Here is a 19,544-nt window from a genome sequence, read left to right as displayed (position 1 = left end):
TGATATTAGACATTTTCATTTCCAGAAGTGCTGACCGCTGGACAATGAAGAGACGATAACATGATTCCCCATGTGTATGAGATGCTTTTCATAGTGGTATGCTTTTCGGGCGCTGTATTCTCGGTGCATTCAATTTAATGTACATTTAATTAAACGTTTGTTTTGTATTTCGTGGTTATCGCTGAAGATCTGATCGGTACTGTAGGCTTGGTGATCACAATAAGTTTAAAAAGGAAAAAAACAAAAAATATACCTCTGAACCTATGGGCCTTAGGAAGCGTAAAATGCTTACAGAAGCTCGTCAAATAAAATTAAAACATTTATGATGACTGAATATTTAAAGCAGACGTTAAGACAAATACCATCACGAATATTGCTGAATACTATCTTCATCTTTATATTAATAAAACAAACTTGTATCCCAATAATTAATCTAAGCTCCCTAGTTCTGAGGTCGCTTACGCTATAAAGTAAAGGAAAAACAGTTTTATATGTAACAACACTTGAGAGTTTAAGTCTGCACTGTCAAAATAAAATCAATGTTTTTGAGTTTTATATTTCTTTGCACCGTGGTATATACACCTTAACGGTTGGGCCTGTGTTCACGTCAATATAGAATAGCTTTCATATTTTCATCTGAACGCATGTGCAAAGTTGTTGTAAATACATAAACAAATACGCTATACGTGTGCGCATATACGCTATAGTAGTAGGCCTATTTCTGCTGGCATTACCGACTGACAAAAAAGAATAATAATTTGCATTAGTATAATTACATAACACAATACTGTATATTTTTCATGTTTGGGAACAGAATGATAGTGGCAAAACATTACACTAATCACAACTCACCACGAAGGGGAACTGGAAATGCATGTATGACGATTTTCTTTGTAATGTTAATATATTTCTGTCATTATTAACTGGCGTATTGCGTGAATCAGTATCAAGACGAATTACCAGGCCAGTTCCATTTGATGTGTGTCAATGAATTTCCCAACGAACAGAATGTTCAAGGATTAAATTAATTTTGTCAGGGACCCACGCCCGTTAATCAAAAAAACCTCCACTTCAATTCGTGGTGAAAAGCAGCAACAACATCAACAACACGAAAGGGACAAAAATGAGATGTTTGTTTTTAGACAAAATTTCCCAGGGTTGGCCAAACGTGAAGACCACCTTTTTCGACCCCCCTCCCCGAGGGTATCGTGTTGTTGTTTTTTGTTTTTAGTTTCCCCTTTAAGAATTCTGGTATAAAGTAACGTCAGCCAATGAGAAGACCTACCACTCTTCAAATAGCAATCGAAAAACTTGGGCAAGAGACTATTTAAAGGGATGAGCCGCCCAGCTACAACCGACCCCGTCTTTAGCCCCCACACCCCCGCCTAAACTCATGGGCCTCGTTAGCATATCACGTGCCCCGGAGCCTGGATCTTAATGAACTGGACGCCCGGGCCCTTCCTGCGCATGCGCTCGCGTAAAAATGCACTTGGAAATGAGGCGTCTGTCTTGGAGTAGTCGACTTTTAAAAAGCATCGGGAGCCCTTGATATGACGACTTCGTTGGTCCTGCATTCACGCTGGGCGGACACCTTGATGTACATGTATGAAAAAAGCCCGAATGAAAACAATCAGAATAAAACTCAAGCCATGGAGGGACTGAGCGGGAACTGCCCCGCTGCCCACTGCAGGGACCTTATCTCACACCCAGCGCTGGGGCGGCATTCTGGCAGCATAGCTACACACCAGGGTTCCGTGTACTCGGATATATCCTCCTCGGACGCCGGTCGACAGTGCCCTGCTCCCCAGACATCTTCAAGCACTTCTCTGGGCTACGGCTATCCGTTTGGAAGCCCCTATTATGGGTGCAGGTTGTCTCACTCGCACAACGTAAACTTGCAGCAGAAGCCCTGTTCTTACCACCCAGCAGAAAAATACGCCGAGCCCAGCAGCGCGTTGCCCACAGAAGAACTCTCCAGCAGGGCGAAAGAGTTTGCCTTCTACCCCAGTTTCGCCAGTTCTTACCAGGCTGTCCCGGGTTATCTAGACGTGTCGGTCGTTCCAAGTATTAGCGCACACCCAGAACCACGGCACGACGCCTTGATTCCAATGGAAGGCTACCAGCACTGGGCTCTTTCTAATGGCTGGGATGGGCAGGTGTACTGCTCGAAGGAGCAAACACAGTCAGCTCATCTCTGGAAGTCGCCATTCCCAGGTACGAAAATCAGCATGCTGTTGGAAGAGTTGTTATCGTTAACTTAATACGAACGCTGTCATCCATTTCACTAGCAAAGCCAGAAAAACAAACTCGCGTTCGCGTTGCACATTCAGTTACGACATTCCACACAGCACAGTATGTAAACGACCGATTGAAAACTAAGAAATTCGCGAATTCATCAAATGTTCAAATGAGGCTTTTCCTAGCCGAAAAAATATATTTTATTTGCACTATCTATCAGTATTTTCCATAAATAGCTAAGTTCATAGCTAGAACTAAAATAGCTGTAAATCAAAACAAAAAGGTTTGTTGTGTGAACCCATGCAATGGATTGTATGTCCTTTCGTTCTGTGTCTATTGTATGAAAAGTCCCCCAAATACAATAGCCTACTACAACCTATATAGGCGCACAGATGTTTTTTTTTTTGTTTTGTTTTTTTTTACAATGGAATATACGCATATTGTGAATAAATACACATTTTAATTTAGCAAGCAAATTTGCCGTTCATCTATTTTACCATTATTATTTAAATGCGAGCGTTTCAGGCACAACATGAACGAACTCATCTTGTGACTGAATAATAACAGTAACTAGATCATTGTGAATATCGTCAGGTCTCAGCGTTCTACTGAGAACAGGCTCCTTGAATAAATTGCAGAGACGGGACATTAAGCTACCCTAAAAGCGCAACATGAAATCTTCGTCGGGGGAAGCAAATAGTTCGTTAACGCATGATTAGCTACAACTTCACTGAGGAACAATTACATTTTCGGGAATGGCGTCAATGGTTGCCGCATAAACCGAGCTGTCCTGCAGACTGGGTTTAGGAAAGGCGACATTGCTTTCGCTGTTTGATAAAATAGCGGGTTGTTTGCACAGAAGCAATAAATCTTGCCTGTCTTTGTCAGCGGCCACCGAGGGCTGCGCTGCGAATGCCTGACAAATGTGTGCATTTGTCTGAATTCGTTTTCATAAGGCGTTTGTCGAATCTGCCGAGAGCGTAAACGTGCAGCTGCAACCCGAATTTATTTTGTACTGATCAGTGGAGCTACAGATTGATGGATTATTTTTTAAGATTGGTAATATTGTGACGAGTATATATATTATGGCAGCAATTCAAAATTTCTAAATGACACACTAAGCAAAATCACTTCATAAGGACCACCAGTTAATTAAGGGTTATCGTACTTATTTCTTTCCAGGGGAAGATTTGGACAGAATTAAATTTTCATATGCATTTAAGCCACTGCTAGGGCGAGTTGTTGCCAACACATTCACCCCTCCCCCTCTCTCTTTAATTCCAGCTGGGATATACGTGCTTGCGTGTATTCGCACGCGCTCACACACACACGCGCGCGCACACACACGCACACACACAATTCCAGTCTCTACTCGCGTGGAGCAGAGCTTGAGACCACGGGGACTGCTTCTGGGACAAAGTTGTCCAGTACCTCATTCTTGTAAAAATAATCGTGGGTAAACAGCTACTTTAAAAAGTCGAAGGTATTATCATTGAAAGAGAGATAATGAACAGGATAACGCAACAGTAACAGCGTCGATATACCAGCAATGACATTGTGTGTGTGTTACACCTCGTTGTTTACACAACGTAAAAATAAGTAAGTGTAACCTAATCTGTTCATTTCTAAAATCATAGATATTGTCTTTGAAAGAGGGATAATGGACAGGATAACTAGTAACAGCGTCCCTTTCGAAATTCCAATATTCCAGCAATGACTTTCTGTGTGTAGACTTTTTGCAAGGAAAACGTGTTGGAAGGCCCATGATCGAGAAAAATAGTTGGCTAATATTTACTGACTATTTTTATATGTCCATTATAATCTGAAACAACATAAATGTGGGCTAATTGTTTATGTACTTTTGGTTTCTTCATTTGACATGGAGGCGGAGCTCGGGGCCATTTGAAACGGTCCTAACCGTCACACGTGCACCCAAAACCAATTAGATTTGCTCCTCGGTCATCCTCAGCCGCTCTGATCTGTATTTTTCTGGGGCCAAAGTAATACAAATCAGTTCAAGACGCCAAGTTCCAGTTAGCGAACTTGATAATGTACTACTTAAAAAAATAAAATAAAAATAAAAACAAGCAAACATCTGTAATTCATGATACTAGAAACTCCAAATTATCATCTTAGTTGTATCAGCATCTTTTGTTTGGAACGCGAATTACAGCTGCATTTAATCGTTGTTTTAATTTTTTTAATAGAAATTCGTTCGGATCGGCATACCTTTGTCGCATATTGTCTCATAATGTAACTATTGCTTTAATTTATTCACTTTGTTTTAATTTCAGCTGAGAGTATACTTTCGTAACGTAGATTGCATCACACTACATATACAACCTGCCTTGTGCCCTCCCACCCAATCAATATCTATCTTAAGAACCTGCTTTGATGTGGGGGCTCATATAGCCTAGGGGCTCGTCACAACAGAAATACGATTTCGTATCAGCCGGACAGCAGGGGCAGTATTTCAACCTTGCATGTTGCGTTGAGGTCTTCATCACACAACCTGTCCTGATACATTGACACCATGGTGACGAACACACATAGGACCCTACCTAATATACCCTACGTAGTGTGTGTGTGTAAGTGGTAAGTGGTTGTCTTTCGCAAGTTTAATATGCTAATCAACATTTCCAGCAGTACAACTATTATCTCAAGTTCATACCGCAATTACAATTCACTGTTCCTTTAATATCGTGTTGGAGGGGAAATCAAATCACTAGTGACAAAATGTATGTATTGTGTAAGAACAGATATTTCACTGTATACACTTAATAAAATCGCAAGAATATACATTGAATGACGCATAGTGCCCTCGGTTAGAATTTGGCACCCAGGTGGGGTCAGAAAAGGCAAAGGAGACCCCCAAAATTCTATACATATTTCATAAATCAATAGTGTGTTATGTGCACATTTATTTCACTCTATTGTCTCTGTGTTCACACAGACTGTATTTTCACATATACGTCACTGTGTTCCACATCGCGAAATCATATGCTTTTGCTTGTGGTTATCCTACGGCTTTGAACCTACACCGCACGGTTATGGATCCTTTAAACCAATCTGTGGATTTTAAACCAAGTGAAAGTTAAAGAAAGCAAGAAATAAGTAAAAAGTGACGATCTGCAGTGTAAACAAGGCACACTGCCTCTTCAGAAAAATAAAATTGAACATAAAATTGCAATATGCTTCTCTATGATATGTATCATCTCACATTCACCCTGCGAGCAGGACTCACAGGGTGTGTGCTTGGTGCATCGATCTAATCACAGGTTACCGCATGTCGCTCTTGGTTATGGGACTGAAGAACTTCCACTAGAGGCCTGCGTAATGTGTTTCTTTTTTTTCGTCTTGTACTCTTACGTTTCCCACGTACCTATATTGATGTTTACCCTTATCGCAAATGACATCTGGAAAATCAAAAACTATTGATTTTGGGAAACAGATGTGCCCTGTACAAGACTGCAAGGTACATAAATATATGTATAGGTGCAATGATATTTAAGGTGCTTGGTTGTAAAATACTGACATTTATGTCTCGTAAAACAATAATCCACTAATCTACTTGTAGATCTTGTATACGGCAAACACCTCACTGGGTTGCGCCTCTCTACTTCTCCCTGGCCTTGAGAAGAGGTAGACTACGGCAGTACAAACAGACATTTTCCATAACGCTCCCTCTTCACTCGATTTAACTTGCTTGTGATCACGTCGATGTACGGCTACAACCACGCCTGCGCGACAGGTTCTTTTTGAAAATCGTTAGGTAGCCTACTGCGCACGGAGCTTAGTTTTTCGTGGTAGATAAGACCCGTACTGCATAGCCATTGTCAAACTTTGCATCTCCTCAAGTAGGCCTACACCTGAACGCTGTAACGGCAATCGTCCTCTTCCAGGAGGTACAATGAACGCAATAACACTGTTCACAAGGACTTGGAAGTTGGAAGTTTACATAACAATAACTTTGCTACATCTGAAATCAACGTGTGTGGGTGTGTGCGCGCGTGCGTCTGCGTACGCGCGTCTATGTGCGCCCTTGAGACAGAAGGTCAACAATTATGTTTGTTTAAACATGGCATCAAAACCACAGTTATTAAAGACTCTATATTGCCCATACTCACACAACTAAAGCGGCCTACATAAATATGCGTTTCCTCGATTATCATCACTGCAATGTGCCATTAAGCCTTCTAAAAACAGGTGTTCAGGTTAAAGGGTTCTTTAGAACAGCCGTGCAATCCAATTTTTGTGGAATGAAAGCGCTTAAAAACATTTAATAAATATTCTTCATATCTTTTTTTTTTTTGGACGTATACATATTTTTGTTTTAGACTTTCGGTGCTTTCGTGCGTATATCTAATGGCTGAGTTGTCAAAGTGTGCCTTCATTGAAATAATTAACCCGCTTATGTGGGCTGTGTATGAATGCGACAAGGCATTTTCACTGCTCAATAATAAACTGCAGGGAAAATGTTAACCAACGACCAAGAAATAATTCAGGTTCTGACTCTGCTTTCCCCATTATTCAGTTGAAAGAGTCCAGTCGTCCTGTACGGGAAAGCCCTGTTCATTAATAATGACTGAGATTTGTTCGCAGTGGATTACAATAAAGTGACTGCTAGATTTAAACTAAAAGCACCTTCATGAACTTTTTGTATTGAGGTGAATTTCATGCAGTGATTAGATGCGTAAGAATAAAGCAAAGTGACACAACTTAGACACACCTTCACACTTCAATTTGACATTTTTCTCGCCATAAACCATAAAAGTATAAATATCGTCGAATTTCGTGTTCAGGTTAAATGTATTCATTTATTTTCTTGGTATTGTAAGAATGAAGTATTAAAGCTAGAAATGTGTGCCGTTTCAATTTGGACTAAATAGCTTAATTACTCTTTTAAGTATGTAAAAACTTTGATATATTGCAAGGCAAATTATACATGTTGCGTGATTGAAAAATGTTAGTTTGTTCCCTGAGAACTAAAACATGTGAAGCGTTCACACTGGATAATATAATTGCAACATGTATGTGAAGGCAAGCCATGGGGAATGCTAGATATGCGTATATATAAGCTTAAATGTAATTATTTCAACTTGTCTGCTGCATCAACGCCACTCTTGCTTTTAGCAATGCTGAACTGAAATACTGCTTCTTGTTTCGCAAGAAACTTTGGGTCGTTATTTGAGCCTTCAGTTGTTCTTTTCCCGTCACAGATGTAGTTCCTCTACAGCCTGAAGTCAGCAGTTACCGCCGCGGCCGGAAGAAGCGAGTCCCGTACACTAAGGTTCAGCTGAAGGAGCTGGAAAAAGAGTACGCTGCCAGCAAGTTCATCACCAAAGACAAGCGAAGACGCATCTCCGCCGCAACCAACCTCTCGGAGCGCCAGGTCACCATCTGGTTCCAGAACCGGCGTGTGAAGGAGAAGAAATTCGTCAGCAAATCCAAGACCAGTGCCCACATGCACACAACCTGATACCTTCAAACCCCGTTTGACCCCCCACTCAGACCGCTCTGATAAAACTCTGTATTTATATGGTATCAAAATCACATACGGAGAACATTTCACGATATCATTTTATTCAACACCGTCGCCTTCTTTAGAGAAAATATTATAAAACTGTGAAACATCGTAAGAAATCAGCTCAACATTGTCTTTTATATGAATGTGTAAATAAATATATATATAAATATATATATAATATTTAAAATAATCTCTGTATTTCAAACAGACACGTGAATAATGTACTTTTTCTTCTGAATAGCGACTTTTTTTCTTCCCAGATCTTCGTTCTCGTGCAGGTGTACAAACAAACAAGATTTAAGAAATGAGACAGGATGTAATTGATAGATAAGCTTTGCTGAGAAATAAGGAGAGCATCGTAAGCGAACAATGAGGACACTGAAAGTTATGAACAATATTAGGTATTTCTTTCCGCCACGGATACAGTATGGTCTTCAGAGGAGGATGTATCAAGCAAAGGCCTAGTTTAAAAACTTAAATATTTAAAACGCTTACATTTCTACTTTTTAATTGGTGCTTTCATACATTGGGTAAAAAAGGCTCTTGTTAAATTGTACAGTGCCATGCCTTTCATTAGAATTCTTTCTTGTACATTGGAATATACAAGAACTCCACATTTTGCTCCTTTGTCAGTGAAGGATGTGTCTCTGCCTAGCAACTGGAATGTTTGTAAGCAGTTAAAGTAAGTATAACACATTAATGCACACCTCTTTATCTCTCAATTTTATTTGTAAATATCTTAAAGAATTCGAGCTATTTGCGCGCCTTGTAAGCGGTCCACTCCCCTTGTGCAGTCTGTGAACTGTGTTGTGCTGTTTGGTTAATACGTACTGAATGGAAACGTGTTTCTATAAATAAACAATAATAATAATGACGACTATACATTTTCTAAAACAACTCCATTTGGTTTATTTTAGGCCTGCAACTGCTGGTTTCACATTTACTGTATCTGCTCGGGCGGATCCCCCAGTCTAACAAAAAGGTCTAATTTGGCGCCATCTATTTGAAGAATATAAATAAGAAAAAAAATCATAATCAAATAATGTACACAATAGGATGATGAGTTGGCGATGTTTGTCTGGTGCCACTGGTTTAGAAATGTTTCATGGAACCACGGACTTCAACCAATTAATGCGAAGGCTGTAGCTGTAGACTACATTAATCTGAAAGTGGACATTTCTTGACCCAGCCCACTCTTATAACAGACAGAAAATTATTTGTAAGTCATTTAATTACGGATTCGTGAGCTTTGTTGTGTAGCTATATCGGCAGACACAATGTATAGCCACGCCTAACTTATAACAAGAGATTTGAAAACAGTTCACATCATCGACTGGGTGCCACAACAAACGTCTGAATCTTTTCGAAACGACAAATTACATAATTAAACGGCTATATCACGCGATGCTAATCCATATAGGTGAAGAAGGAGGCAATGCTGCTGTATTCTCGAGGCACGTGATCCCATAGTGGCAGCAGGTTAGGCCTTAACGTTGCAAGATGGCGGGGGATGCAGATCGGATAGGCATGAATCCTCCCACAAGCATAATAATAATTATCATTATTCGCAACGGACACACATTTACCGTGTATTATGGGGCAAATTTAACAATGGGAAAGAAATGGGAAGATTTTTAACAAAGTTTTAACAGACAAGGAATGTATCTTTAAATATAGGGTATTTAACGGGAACGTATATTTGAATGAACTTGCTGACAGTATGAGTAGTTTGCATAATTGCATTTAATAGTGCATGGCTTATTACCCGTAGAATACCATATCTGACTATACAATGATAGAAAATGAACTGTTTAAAAGCCCTTTCTTTCCCAACAAAATGTTGTCTTTGCTCTTTGTTCACCTGGTGTATTCGAAGTGTCTCGTTAGTGACAGGTTGTTCGGAAACCTGACAAATCAAATGTGGTCCCTTTGATGAAATAATTTTGGACACGAAATAGCACCCCCGCCCCCAAACATATACACACACACACACACACACACACACCCATGCTCTCTCTCTCCCTTTCTCTCCATTTCAATTTAAATTTCAAAGTGCTTTATTGGCATGACAAATATAGGCACTTGTGTTGCCAAAGCAGAGGTTGCAAAATACAGCTACATACAATGAATGCAGCATTATTAATGAGTTATTCCCAAAAAGTCAAGCCTATAACGAAAATGGTAGTAAGTGCTGTTAGGTGTGTGTGCGCACGCGCGCGTGTGTCTGTCTGTCTGTGTTGTGTGCGTGAGTGAATGCTTGTAAGTGTGTATGTTGCCTGTGCATGTGTGCATGATGTGGTCACTCAATGTCCCTCCGAGTGTAGCAAGAAAATGCACATTGCGCTGCTAGTATGCAGCGATCATTTTCCCTAATGAGAAGGATAATGTATCTTGATCAGGTGTGTTTTTGAATTGGGGATATTTTTGGATCATTTTGGTGTTGACTTTTTGGCGAGTTTGGTCGAATTTTGCACATTCTATCAGGAAATTGCAGGGTTGCTATCTCTCTGTCACGCACGCACACACACACACATACACACGGTCATCACCATTCACTTCTGTAACTAATAATACACAAGACGGCATGCGTAATTTATTATACTATGGCTAAAAATATGACCACAAGTTCAATTTTTTTGCATGGTGTAAGAACATTCACAAGTTATTATTCTTAATAAACCGTCAATATTGCATTTCAATAAATATTATTTTACTGTTTTTACTACTACTCTTGAAGTATTTGTGCTCTTGCGGTCCGTCCAATCTGAAGCCGAAAATAAATATTATTATTTGTGATATCTTATGGGGTATACCTGCAAACTTCGCGGGACGTCACAGCGAACTGACATAATGTGTTACTGTAGAATTTTGACATTGTACAGGAACAAATCATCTTTTTATTTTTATCAAACACCCTGTGAGGTTGAGATGTGAGAAATACGCACTTGAAATAACTTTGATTCCTTCCAATGTGTGTGTGTGTGTGTGCGCGCTCGCGCGTACATACGTGTGCAGAAAACGCGTTGGCCAATTGTCTTTTCATAATAACTTGTTATGAAGGAAATTTAAAGCTATGGGTATCATGATTCTCAACAAATCAACCACTGTTCGGAATGAAAATCAATTAGTTCTTTCTTTTGAACTTTTCTGAATTCCACAGATTACTTTTTTTTTTTTAAACGCATGCATTTGTTATTATACTTAATGATTATTACACTTTTATATTTGAACTGCTTTGCGTGACGGAATGAAAATAACATGGCTGTTTTCAGACTTTATTTGATTACTTGACTAATTTTTCTTCTTAAATGCCGTGTATTGTCAGAATTATAGTAAACTTCCCATCAGCGTTCGTGGTGAAAGCGCACATAAGGACGATAGAAATCGGAGACGAAGTTTGTATATATCTTTTAATGTAACATTTAATCAGACATGAATTTGTCATCACTTGCACAACAGTTCGGGTCATAATGAAGTTGAAGAAAGGGGAAATGTTATTCTCGCTTAAATTGGTTACTCAAAATTAGAAACGCCTTACAGTTTTTTTTAGAAATACGGTTTTGACGACTATTTGTTATTTGATTGACATATTGTGATGTACTGTGGTATAATAAAGACTTAATACACGGGTGTTTCAAGTGGCCTGTTCTAAAGATGCATGTATCATACAGGTACGAGCATGGATAATGGAACACGTATTAATTTGCAGTTAACGCCTAGGCCTACTGTATTATGCCCTTGAAGGCCCTCGACCATTTGTGAAGTGTAACGCTGGATCGCATGTCTTGTATGTGAGAAAAAGGAAATATAATAATAATAATAATAATAATAATAATAATAATAATAATAATAAAATAAACTGTAACATCACACACGTTGTGCAGGTGGCAAGAACTGTATCTCAGCCTACAATCATTTACGTCTTCAAATTTTGTCCCGCACGACCGATTCATACCGAATCGTAGGCCCTACAAGGCTATTATTTGTCAGTAAACATGCATTGCTAAAATGTTATTTTCCGGAGGTTCACTTTTGAGCACAGGAGCCCCTCTTTCCTGTTTTATTTGTCCCAATTGTTCAAATTGTTTCAAGACGTCACTGTGTCATGTGTTCATTCATTGTCTCACACAGGAGCAAGAGTTAACATATTCAGTAGCCTACTTGTAATAGTAAAATGGTGTAATTTAAAATGTGTTCCCTCCGCTTTTATCATTCCCTTTCTCAGAATTTTGTTTTCAGGGTGCTTTACGCACACTATAATGTTATTCTGTCTTAGCAATTTTCCTAACAAAAAAAGTGTGTGAAGGCTCGTTTAGCTAACAGCTATTTACAAAATTTAATTAAATTGCAATTAAATGACAGCTCATGGCCAAGAAGTCATACTGAAATATCATTTGTAAACATAGAAGATGATTGTATATGTATTCAACTTTTCAAGGTAATGAACGCATGGATTCGTTTCCCCTAAAAAGCTAGAAAGCATCGCTATATGCAACGATAGTTACGTCTCGAATGAAATGCATTTCCCAACTCACAAAACTTTTGCCCTGCGTTTGTGATAACAAGGTGAGTCCAGTCTGTGGGTGAGTAGAGGGTGTCTCGTGTCCTGACGTCACGTCTGGGTTACCCTTGGCCTTGACTATGCAGTCACTTTGACCTTGACATCACAACAGCTTGTGCATAATAAACAGGAAGGGGGGCGGGGGGGTTAATGCGCGCGGTTTGTTTGCTGGCAAACAAGGTGTCATTTCCAAGTCTAGACAGCTCCAGTTAATAGTATGCTGTAAATGTGTAAAATAGCGCAGCGGAAGTGCACAGATACCCTCTGACCTTAAAATATTTTAAATTTCCTGTAGGTCCTACTATAATCATCATACGCAGTTTTGTCTTTTGTACATTTTATTTGTTTCACTGAACCGTGTGGCGCTTCTTTTTACGGCTCCGTGCCCGGGTTTTTTTTCTTAGTTTAACCCTCAGTGAGGTCTTCAACTCATTACCGAAGGTGTGCGGAACACTGGTCACGAAAGCCAGGTACAACGTTGAAGTCTGACAAGTTAATATCACTTTGACTAGAGCACGAAAAGAAGTTTAATGCTCTTGTGACTTATCAGCAAGGTGCGCACTTTGAGATCAACCGTTCATCGGCCTGAAAGGAAACGGAAAATGCACACAAGGTCACGTATTCAAGGTATGACTATTTTATCCTTACCGTATGAATGACAGGAATGACGCAGCACTGTATACCTGTTAAAAGTTCTCTGGTATGTTTGTTTCAAATGGTATTATTACGGCAATATCATGTCTTGGAATTTTAGCAAACTTAATTTGGATCAGTGTAAATTTGGTAGAGGCTTTGTTCATCGTTTGATGTTGTTTCTGTAACTGGAATAAAAACAGGCCTGTGCACTAGCCATTTTTGTACGGCACTTAGACTTTTTATAAGACATAATATCGACGTCGCATTCGTTTTGTATCCGTAATATTCCGTAATAACGATATAGCTTATATAGCACTTGTAATAGTTTACTTTGACCCTACACATCTTTTTATTCCTGCTTTAATTCTGAGGAACTCTGGAGAGAACACACACACACGCTCACACACATATGTGTGTATGTGTGTGTGTGTGTGTATAAAGCCAAAATACCAATGTTACCAATGTAACTAGATACTTTATAAACGAGATCAGATCGCCCATTTTCTGTAATTCCATTTTCAAATAGAAAACTTTCAATGCACAGACTGATAATGTAGGAGATAACAGTCCATCCACCTGACTAATATTAGTGATAATAGTGTCAGTCTAGGCTAACAGTATTCCCCACCATCCGCACACACACACCCACACCCACACACACACACACACACACACACACACACATATATATATATATATAAATAAATTAACTTAAATTAAATAGGCTACAGCCAGGAAAAAAAATATATATATATTAGGGATGTATCCGAATCCGAATACTGTATTCGGGAAAGCACGAATAATGCGATGCGAAAAATTATTCGGAAAAAAAAGTCAGCTCCATGTCGAGTTCTCATAACCTCTATCTAACGTTCCACGGGCAGAGAGAGAGAGAGAGAGAGAGGGGGGCACCAGTTAGACACACCAACAAACTTTGAGCCACTGCGCTGCAAAACGTTTAATAAATAAGTTCTATGCGTCAGCCATTATGTTTCTTCAAATCGATTCATATCATTGTGAATGGCCACTAGATAAAAATGCCCATTCTGTTTGCAACATAGGACTTTTATTTCACTAACTAGTCGTTTCATTTACTGCACATTATTGAAAAGTGATCGGTATATTCTGTAGTCGCCCCCACCGAGTCAGCGCACAGCAGGCAGCGGACTGAGAGCTGACCGTTCCCGGCTATCACTCAGGGGAACTCTCGCATTGAGGAGGAGGTGCGGGAGCTAGCGAGACACATTTCTTTTCAACCTATACATCAAAATCAAGCTTAGAACCTGTAGTTTTAGCTGTATGTGTTAATTTCCTCCATTAAAAAAAACCCAGTCGAAATATTGAAAAAACCGACGTTTTCCATTGTATTTCAGTCAATATTCATCCGTTTAAGATGTAACATGCTGTCAGTCATAGGTCTTGGCTATAATGAACACGAAATCCAGCCACCAAGGGAAAATATGAGGACAGATGGTTTGCAGTTTATCCAAACTTAGTTCAGTAGGGGGAAAAATAAAAATAAAACAGGCAAAAAAAGTTAATGTAGGCTATTACTGTTATATGTAATTTCTGTTGTAAAGTAGTAATTCGCGTTTCCCTGCAGTAACGTTAACACATCAAGAAACGCGAACGCAGCATCATTGAAATGTAAGATTATTCCCTTCAACTGAAGAATGTGTTTCTATATTTTACTGTAAATAGTTTCTATTTCCAATGCAAAACAGAACATTTCGATTTATAAAACATTCTTTTGTTTATGATTGTTCAAGGCACCCAAGTTAAAGGGAGGGGGGTGGGTGCTCGGGCTCAGACAGTTCATAAAACTTAGTTTAGTTAAAAATAAAAAGAGAGAGAGAGAGATGAAAAGTACACTATGAGGATGTCGAAATATATTTCATAATTAATTATATGCCATTGCATTGCCAATGAATATTAGGTTAGAAAATACAACATTTGCCTGAATAAACGTGACTTCCTGTGTAAACCACGCCCACTTCCGGTATTCAATCCGAATACACATACAGATACAGATAATTTTGTTGGTTGAACGGATACAGATACAGATACAGATGCAGATAATGACGTCTCTGCACACCCCTAATATATATATATATATATATATATATATATATATATAAATTTTCCTCGATGTAGTCTATTTAATTTTAGTAGTTAATTTGGTAGTGAAACAGAAAACTTTAGAAATGCTCAAATTTTGAAATATTTTGGTCATATTTTCAAATTAGATAATTTACAGAATCCAAATGAGATAAGAGAGTTAAGTCGGCTACCACAAACACTACAAAGTACAGGATTAATGTAGCCTACTTTAATCAGATTCCCTCCGGGGAAATACTTTTAAAAAATGTTTACATATAATCCGAATTTAACATGGAAGAATTTGAGATTTGCTCTTTTTTTCGGCCATATTTGTTGGATATATTGAAGTACATTTAAATAGAAATTATTAACATAAACCATTTTGATGTAAATCTTATGCGTTGAACAACAAGCAAGTTAAATGTCTTTTCGGGTTTCTCAGGTATTGACAGATAATCATCAATAATTAATTCTTACAGTAATTAATTTTGAAAATTAAAAAATATAAAAATTCTGGACAAGAATTCACCAACAGTTCCATCCGTACAGTATAATATTTATAAGCACATGAATTGCGTCTTTGCTCATTTCTTTTTCGCTATAATTAAGTTTTATTTGAGTTATCTATATCGCCTTCAATGAAGTGAAATGCAATCTTTTCGCTGAAATGTGTGTACACGAACCCATTGAACTGAAATATTTACGCGTTGATAGGAACGTTACTTTCTTGTTTTCTTTTTAAAATTAAATTGACAAAGTCTGAAAAGAAGCGCTTTTACATAAAATCCTTAAAATAGCAGGGCCTGCTTATAACACGGGTCATTCCAAATAATGAGTTTAAAACTTCAATGAACAAGAGTTCGAACAACCAAGGCCTACTGCTGTTTGGCATTCGTGGACCAGCTACTTATTTGTTATTCCTACACATATCGAGTATTTTCCAAGGGTATTGAAGTACATCTGAATATATTTCTATAACGCTACTGAGTGTAAAGTACATGATGCAAGTTAATCAATCGAAGGCGGATGTTTTTACGTCACGTGGCAGGCCGAGGAAAATTAAGTGTAAAGCCAGAACAGAGAAAGGCGGCTGATAACCTCTGGTGGCAACAAGATGAACATATCAGGAAGTGGAAGAGGTGGATAGAACAACCACCTGGCGCGCCTTACAATAGAAGAGCTCGTATAGAGCAAATTAAAACCATAATAATGACATATCGAATTGTAGCACTTAAATATTTTATCAGCTGAGCTACACTTAGGAAATGGATATTCATCTTGTGTTGGGCCAATTGTCATTAAATTGTAATATGATGTCATGATAAATAGGTCTATGTGATATTTCAGTATGGTGGTCCTGCACTTCAAATTACAGAACAGAAACATACTTTTCATATGTTATGTGGCTATACAAGCCATGTCCTTAGTACAATTAAGCAAACATATCTGATTGCCCAATGATGCATATTGATGCTTCCTTACATCAATATGCATCCTGAATTGTTTGTTTTTTATGTTACAAAATGACATGAAAAATCAAGCGGTGTCTATTAATGCGAGTTTAAAATTAATTCAGACTACGGCCTAATCGCCTCTTCAGATGGTTACGCAAAGATGCAGTTTGTTGGCTTGGAATGAGTTCTGTATAGGCCACAAAATCTTACGTGCCAAATCAAAATCAAGAACAATTACACTGTAAATTATCCGTTCCGTTTCTTGAAAGCTTTGTAAATAATAACAAAATCATACAATTCTAAATATAGTACAAGTATTGTTGTTGTTCTGACACTATATTAATGAAGCTGTTTTAGAAAGTGTTTCCCTTTATGTTATCAGAAGAACTAGAATGTTCAAGTTTCGAACAGATGGCGACAAATTATTAACGTGACAGTGCATAATATTTCACAATTGCGCGCAAAGCAACCTAGAATACATTCTGTTTTGTCAGCACGCCGCGATTAAGATCAGGTCGCATTCATGTTTTAAAAGGCCACCACTCCGCTCCAGATTTTGGCTACGCGACCTCCAGCACACAACTACATGTTCATAGTCTACAGTAGCGCACTGCTGATATGGGGGCAAGTTGACACTTGAATGTCTGATGATGAAAGCACACGAAAGCTACATATACGAAAAATATAAATAAAACTCAAGACAGTTTGTGCGGCGCTCAGTGAAATAAACCTAGCTCTTTCTTGTGTTTAGGTTCAACATATTTACCACGAGTGTATGAAAGATGACGAGGCGTTCTCTTTTTCATTTTTATTATTTATGCAGCTATAGAGTAAAATCGAAGCAGACGTGCAGTATTTGTCCCAGGGAGATATACAGATAAAGCTCCAGACTTTTGTGAATGGGCGTGTCCACGTGTGATTGCGAGTATGAGTCTATGACAGAATTAATGATTTTGTTTAAATGATTGCACATAAGCTACATTTTCTAAATTACATGAAAAAGTTAATGTTAAATTAAGCTACAGCGACCACAATACAGAATGTACAATAATGCAAAATACGAATCCATTTTTATTGCACGGTTTTAAAATCACAAAGCATTATTCGCATTAAAGGGCCTATTGCTTTAATATGCCTACTTGTTTTCAGTCAGGCCTAGGCTAGTAAATGTAGTAATTTTGCTCCACCGAGAACTAAAGATATTGCATATGTGATCAAACGATCAAAATGACCTTTCTGTTTTTAATACATTAGCCTTTAATAATACATAGGCCTAATTACGTCAGGGAAAATCTTAATTGTAAATATTTGAACCTAATCAGTTTACGATTTCCTTAGCAAATACAGGATTTAGCAGAGATATTTATTGAAAATGAGGAAGAACAAATAGTTGCGTATTTCTTGCAAATATGCAATAAACTGTGTTATGTAAAAAATGTGCATTGATTTCCTTTTTAACATAACCTATAAGATGTTTGAGAGCACAACACTTACCAGATGTTTTATTTCCCTTTTGGCGGTCAAGTTCAACGTTTTGTTTTGTTTATCCCTTTGCGCAAGCATACACGCGCTCACGCGCGCCCGCACACCCACATACACAGAGGCGTTAAACAACAGCTTTGGCTGTGCATGGAGCTTTTCTCTTAATCAAGAGAGCCTTTGCGACTTTATAGTCATGGCTAAGTTACCTTTGAGTCAGAGAAAGTTATGTTTCTTAAGCGATATTAGAACTATTAGTGTGTGTCCATTTAATTAGCATTTTATTTACTGTAGTGCTAAAGGCTCGACTGTTTAACAGTGTGCACACCTCAAATACGAAAGTATATTTCCTATGTCTAAAATACATTGCAGAATTGGAACAAAGGACCGCACTGGCGAGTAATTAGCCAAATTTAAGGCTTTGTTCTAGCATACCGCCTTCACGGGGTTCTTATTTATTTATTTATTTATTTACTTAGATAGATAGATAGATAGATAGATAGATAGTGTTTTAAAGGACTCTCTGCAGGGCAATAGGCTTAACTGTTGAAATGCGTCGAAACAAACCCAAAGGGGGAAGCGCTCTATTGTTTTTTCTATTGCCCTGTCTGGACAGGACCGCGGATTCCAAGATCGTAATTTAAAAAAGATGCAGACATCCATGCACTAGACTGTGACCTTGAACTGCCATGCGCCAAATAGTTACGTCTTAAGAGAAAAGTTAAACTTTATAGCCTATATCCAGTTCCCTCTGTGAGTATTGTTTGTTTATCTCTATATTTGAAAAATATATTCAAAATCGCTGACCGCGGTGTTTTTTGGAGAAATCTGTTTGTAGTTTGGATATCTACGAAGCGCTGTAACTCGTCCTTTTTGTGGCGCGTGAGGGCAACAACAACGTGGCCTATGCATCTGGTGACTCATTTATAAGGTAAAATCTAAATCGTATCTCTCATTCTGTCATTCTACAGAAATTAGCTAAGTGCTTACCCACCGTTAAAATTGTATAGGTTTGCGTCTACATGTATAGCAGCAAGTGTGCGCTTGTTTAATCGGGTAGGAATAATTTTGTTGTGTGTGTTTGTTCACATGTAGTTGCTAGTTCCCCCGCGGTGCTGCGGGGTTACCATCATTGTGAACAAGTTGAGATGTTGAGAACTGACGCCGACATCGCTACACTACTGCATTGGGATTTTGTGTTGCATCACGAGGCAGGCCTAAATGGCTACGCGGGCTTTTAATCATGAGGCGACACTCAGGACGCACTAAGACAAAACATTCACTTTGGAAATCGTTCGCGATTCTTGAACTTATCTGATCTACATTCGTCTGCATTTGTGCCAGTGGCATACTATAAACCCACAGAAACAAAAAGTTCGGTTTCTGGGTCAGATAATTCATGAATTTCCCTTTAAGACAGGCACTTGAAAGCAAACATAAAATCTGTTAATATTTAGTTCATTATTATGGTATGCTGTACCAGAGGTGTCGATGAGACCAGTTAAATTAAGGGCAAGAGGGAATCTGAAAGTCAGCCTATATATTGAGA

The 19,544-nt window shown here is 38.5% G+C and overlaps 1 protein-coding gene across 1 annotated transcript; it reads left to right on the top strand.

The window, feature by feature from the left end:
* Positions 1–1,459: 1,459 nt before the first annotated feature.
* hoxc13a (homeobox C13a) lies at positions 1,460–7,750 on the top strand. The gene is made up of 2 exons (XM_035382953.1): positions 1,460–2,214; positions 7,458–7,750. Exons 1-2 carry the CDS (start codon positions 1,551–1,553, stop codon positions 7,715–7,717), a joined length of 924 nt encoding a protein of 307 aa, XP_035238844.1. The 5' UTR covers positions 1,460–1,550; the 3' UTR covers positions 7,718–7,750.
* Positions 7,751–19,544: the final 11,794 nt, after the last annotated feature.

The sequence above is a fragment of the Anguilla anguilla genome, chromosome 11 (assembly GCF_013347855.1).
Source record: "Anguilla anguilla isolate fAngAng1 chromosome 11, fAngAng1.pri, whole genome shotgun sequence".
NCBI classification, from domain to species: domain Eukaryota; kingdom Metazoa; phylum Chordata; class Actinopteri; order Anguilliformes; family Anguillidae; genus Anguilla; species Anguilla anguilla.
This window is presented reverse-complemented; position numbering and strand designations above follow the sequence as displayed.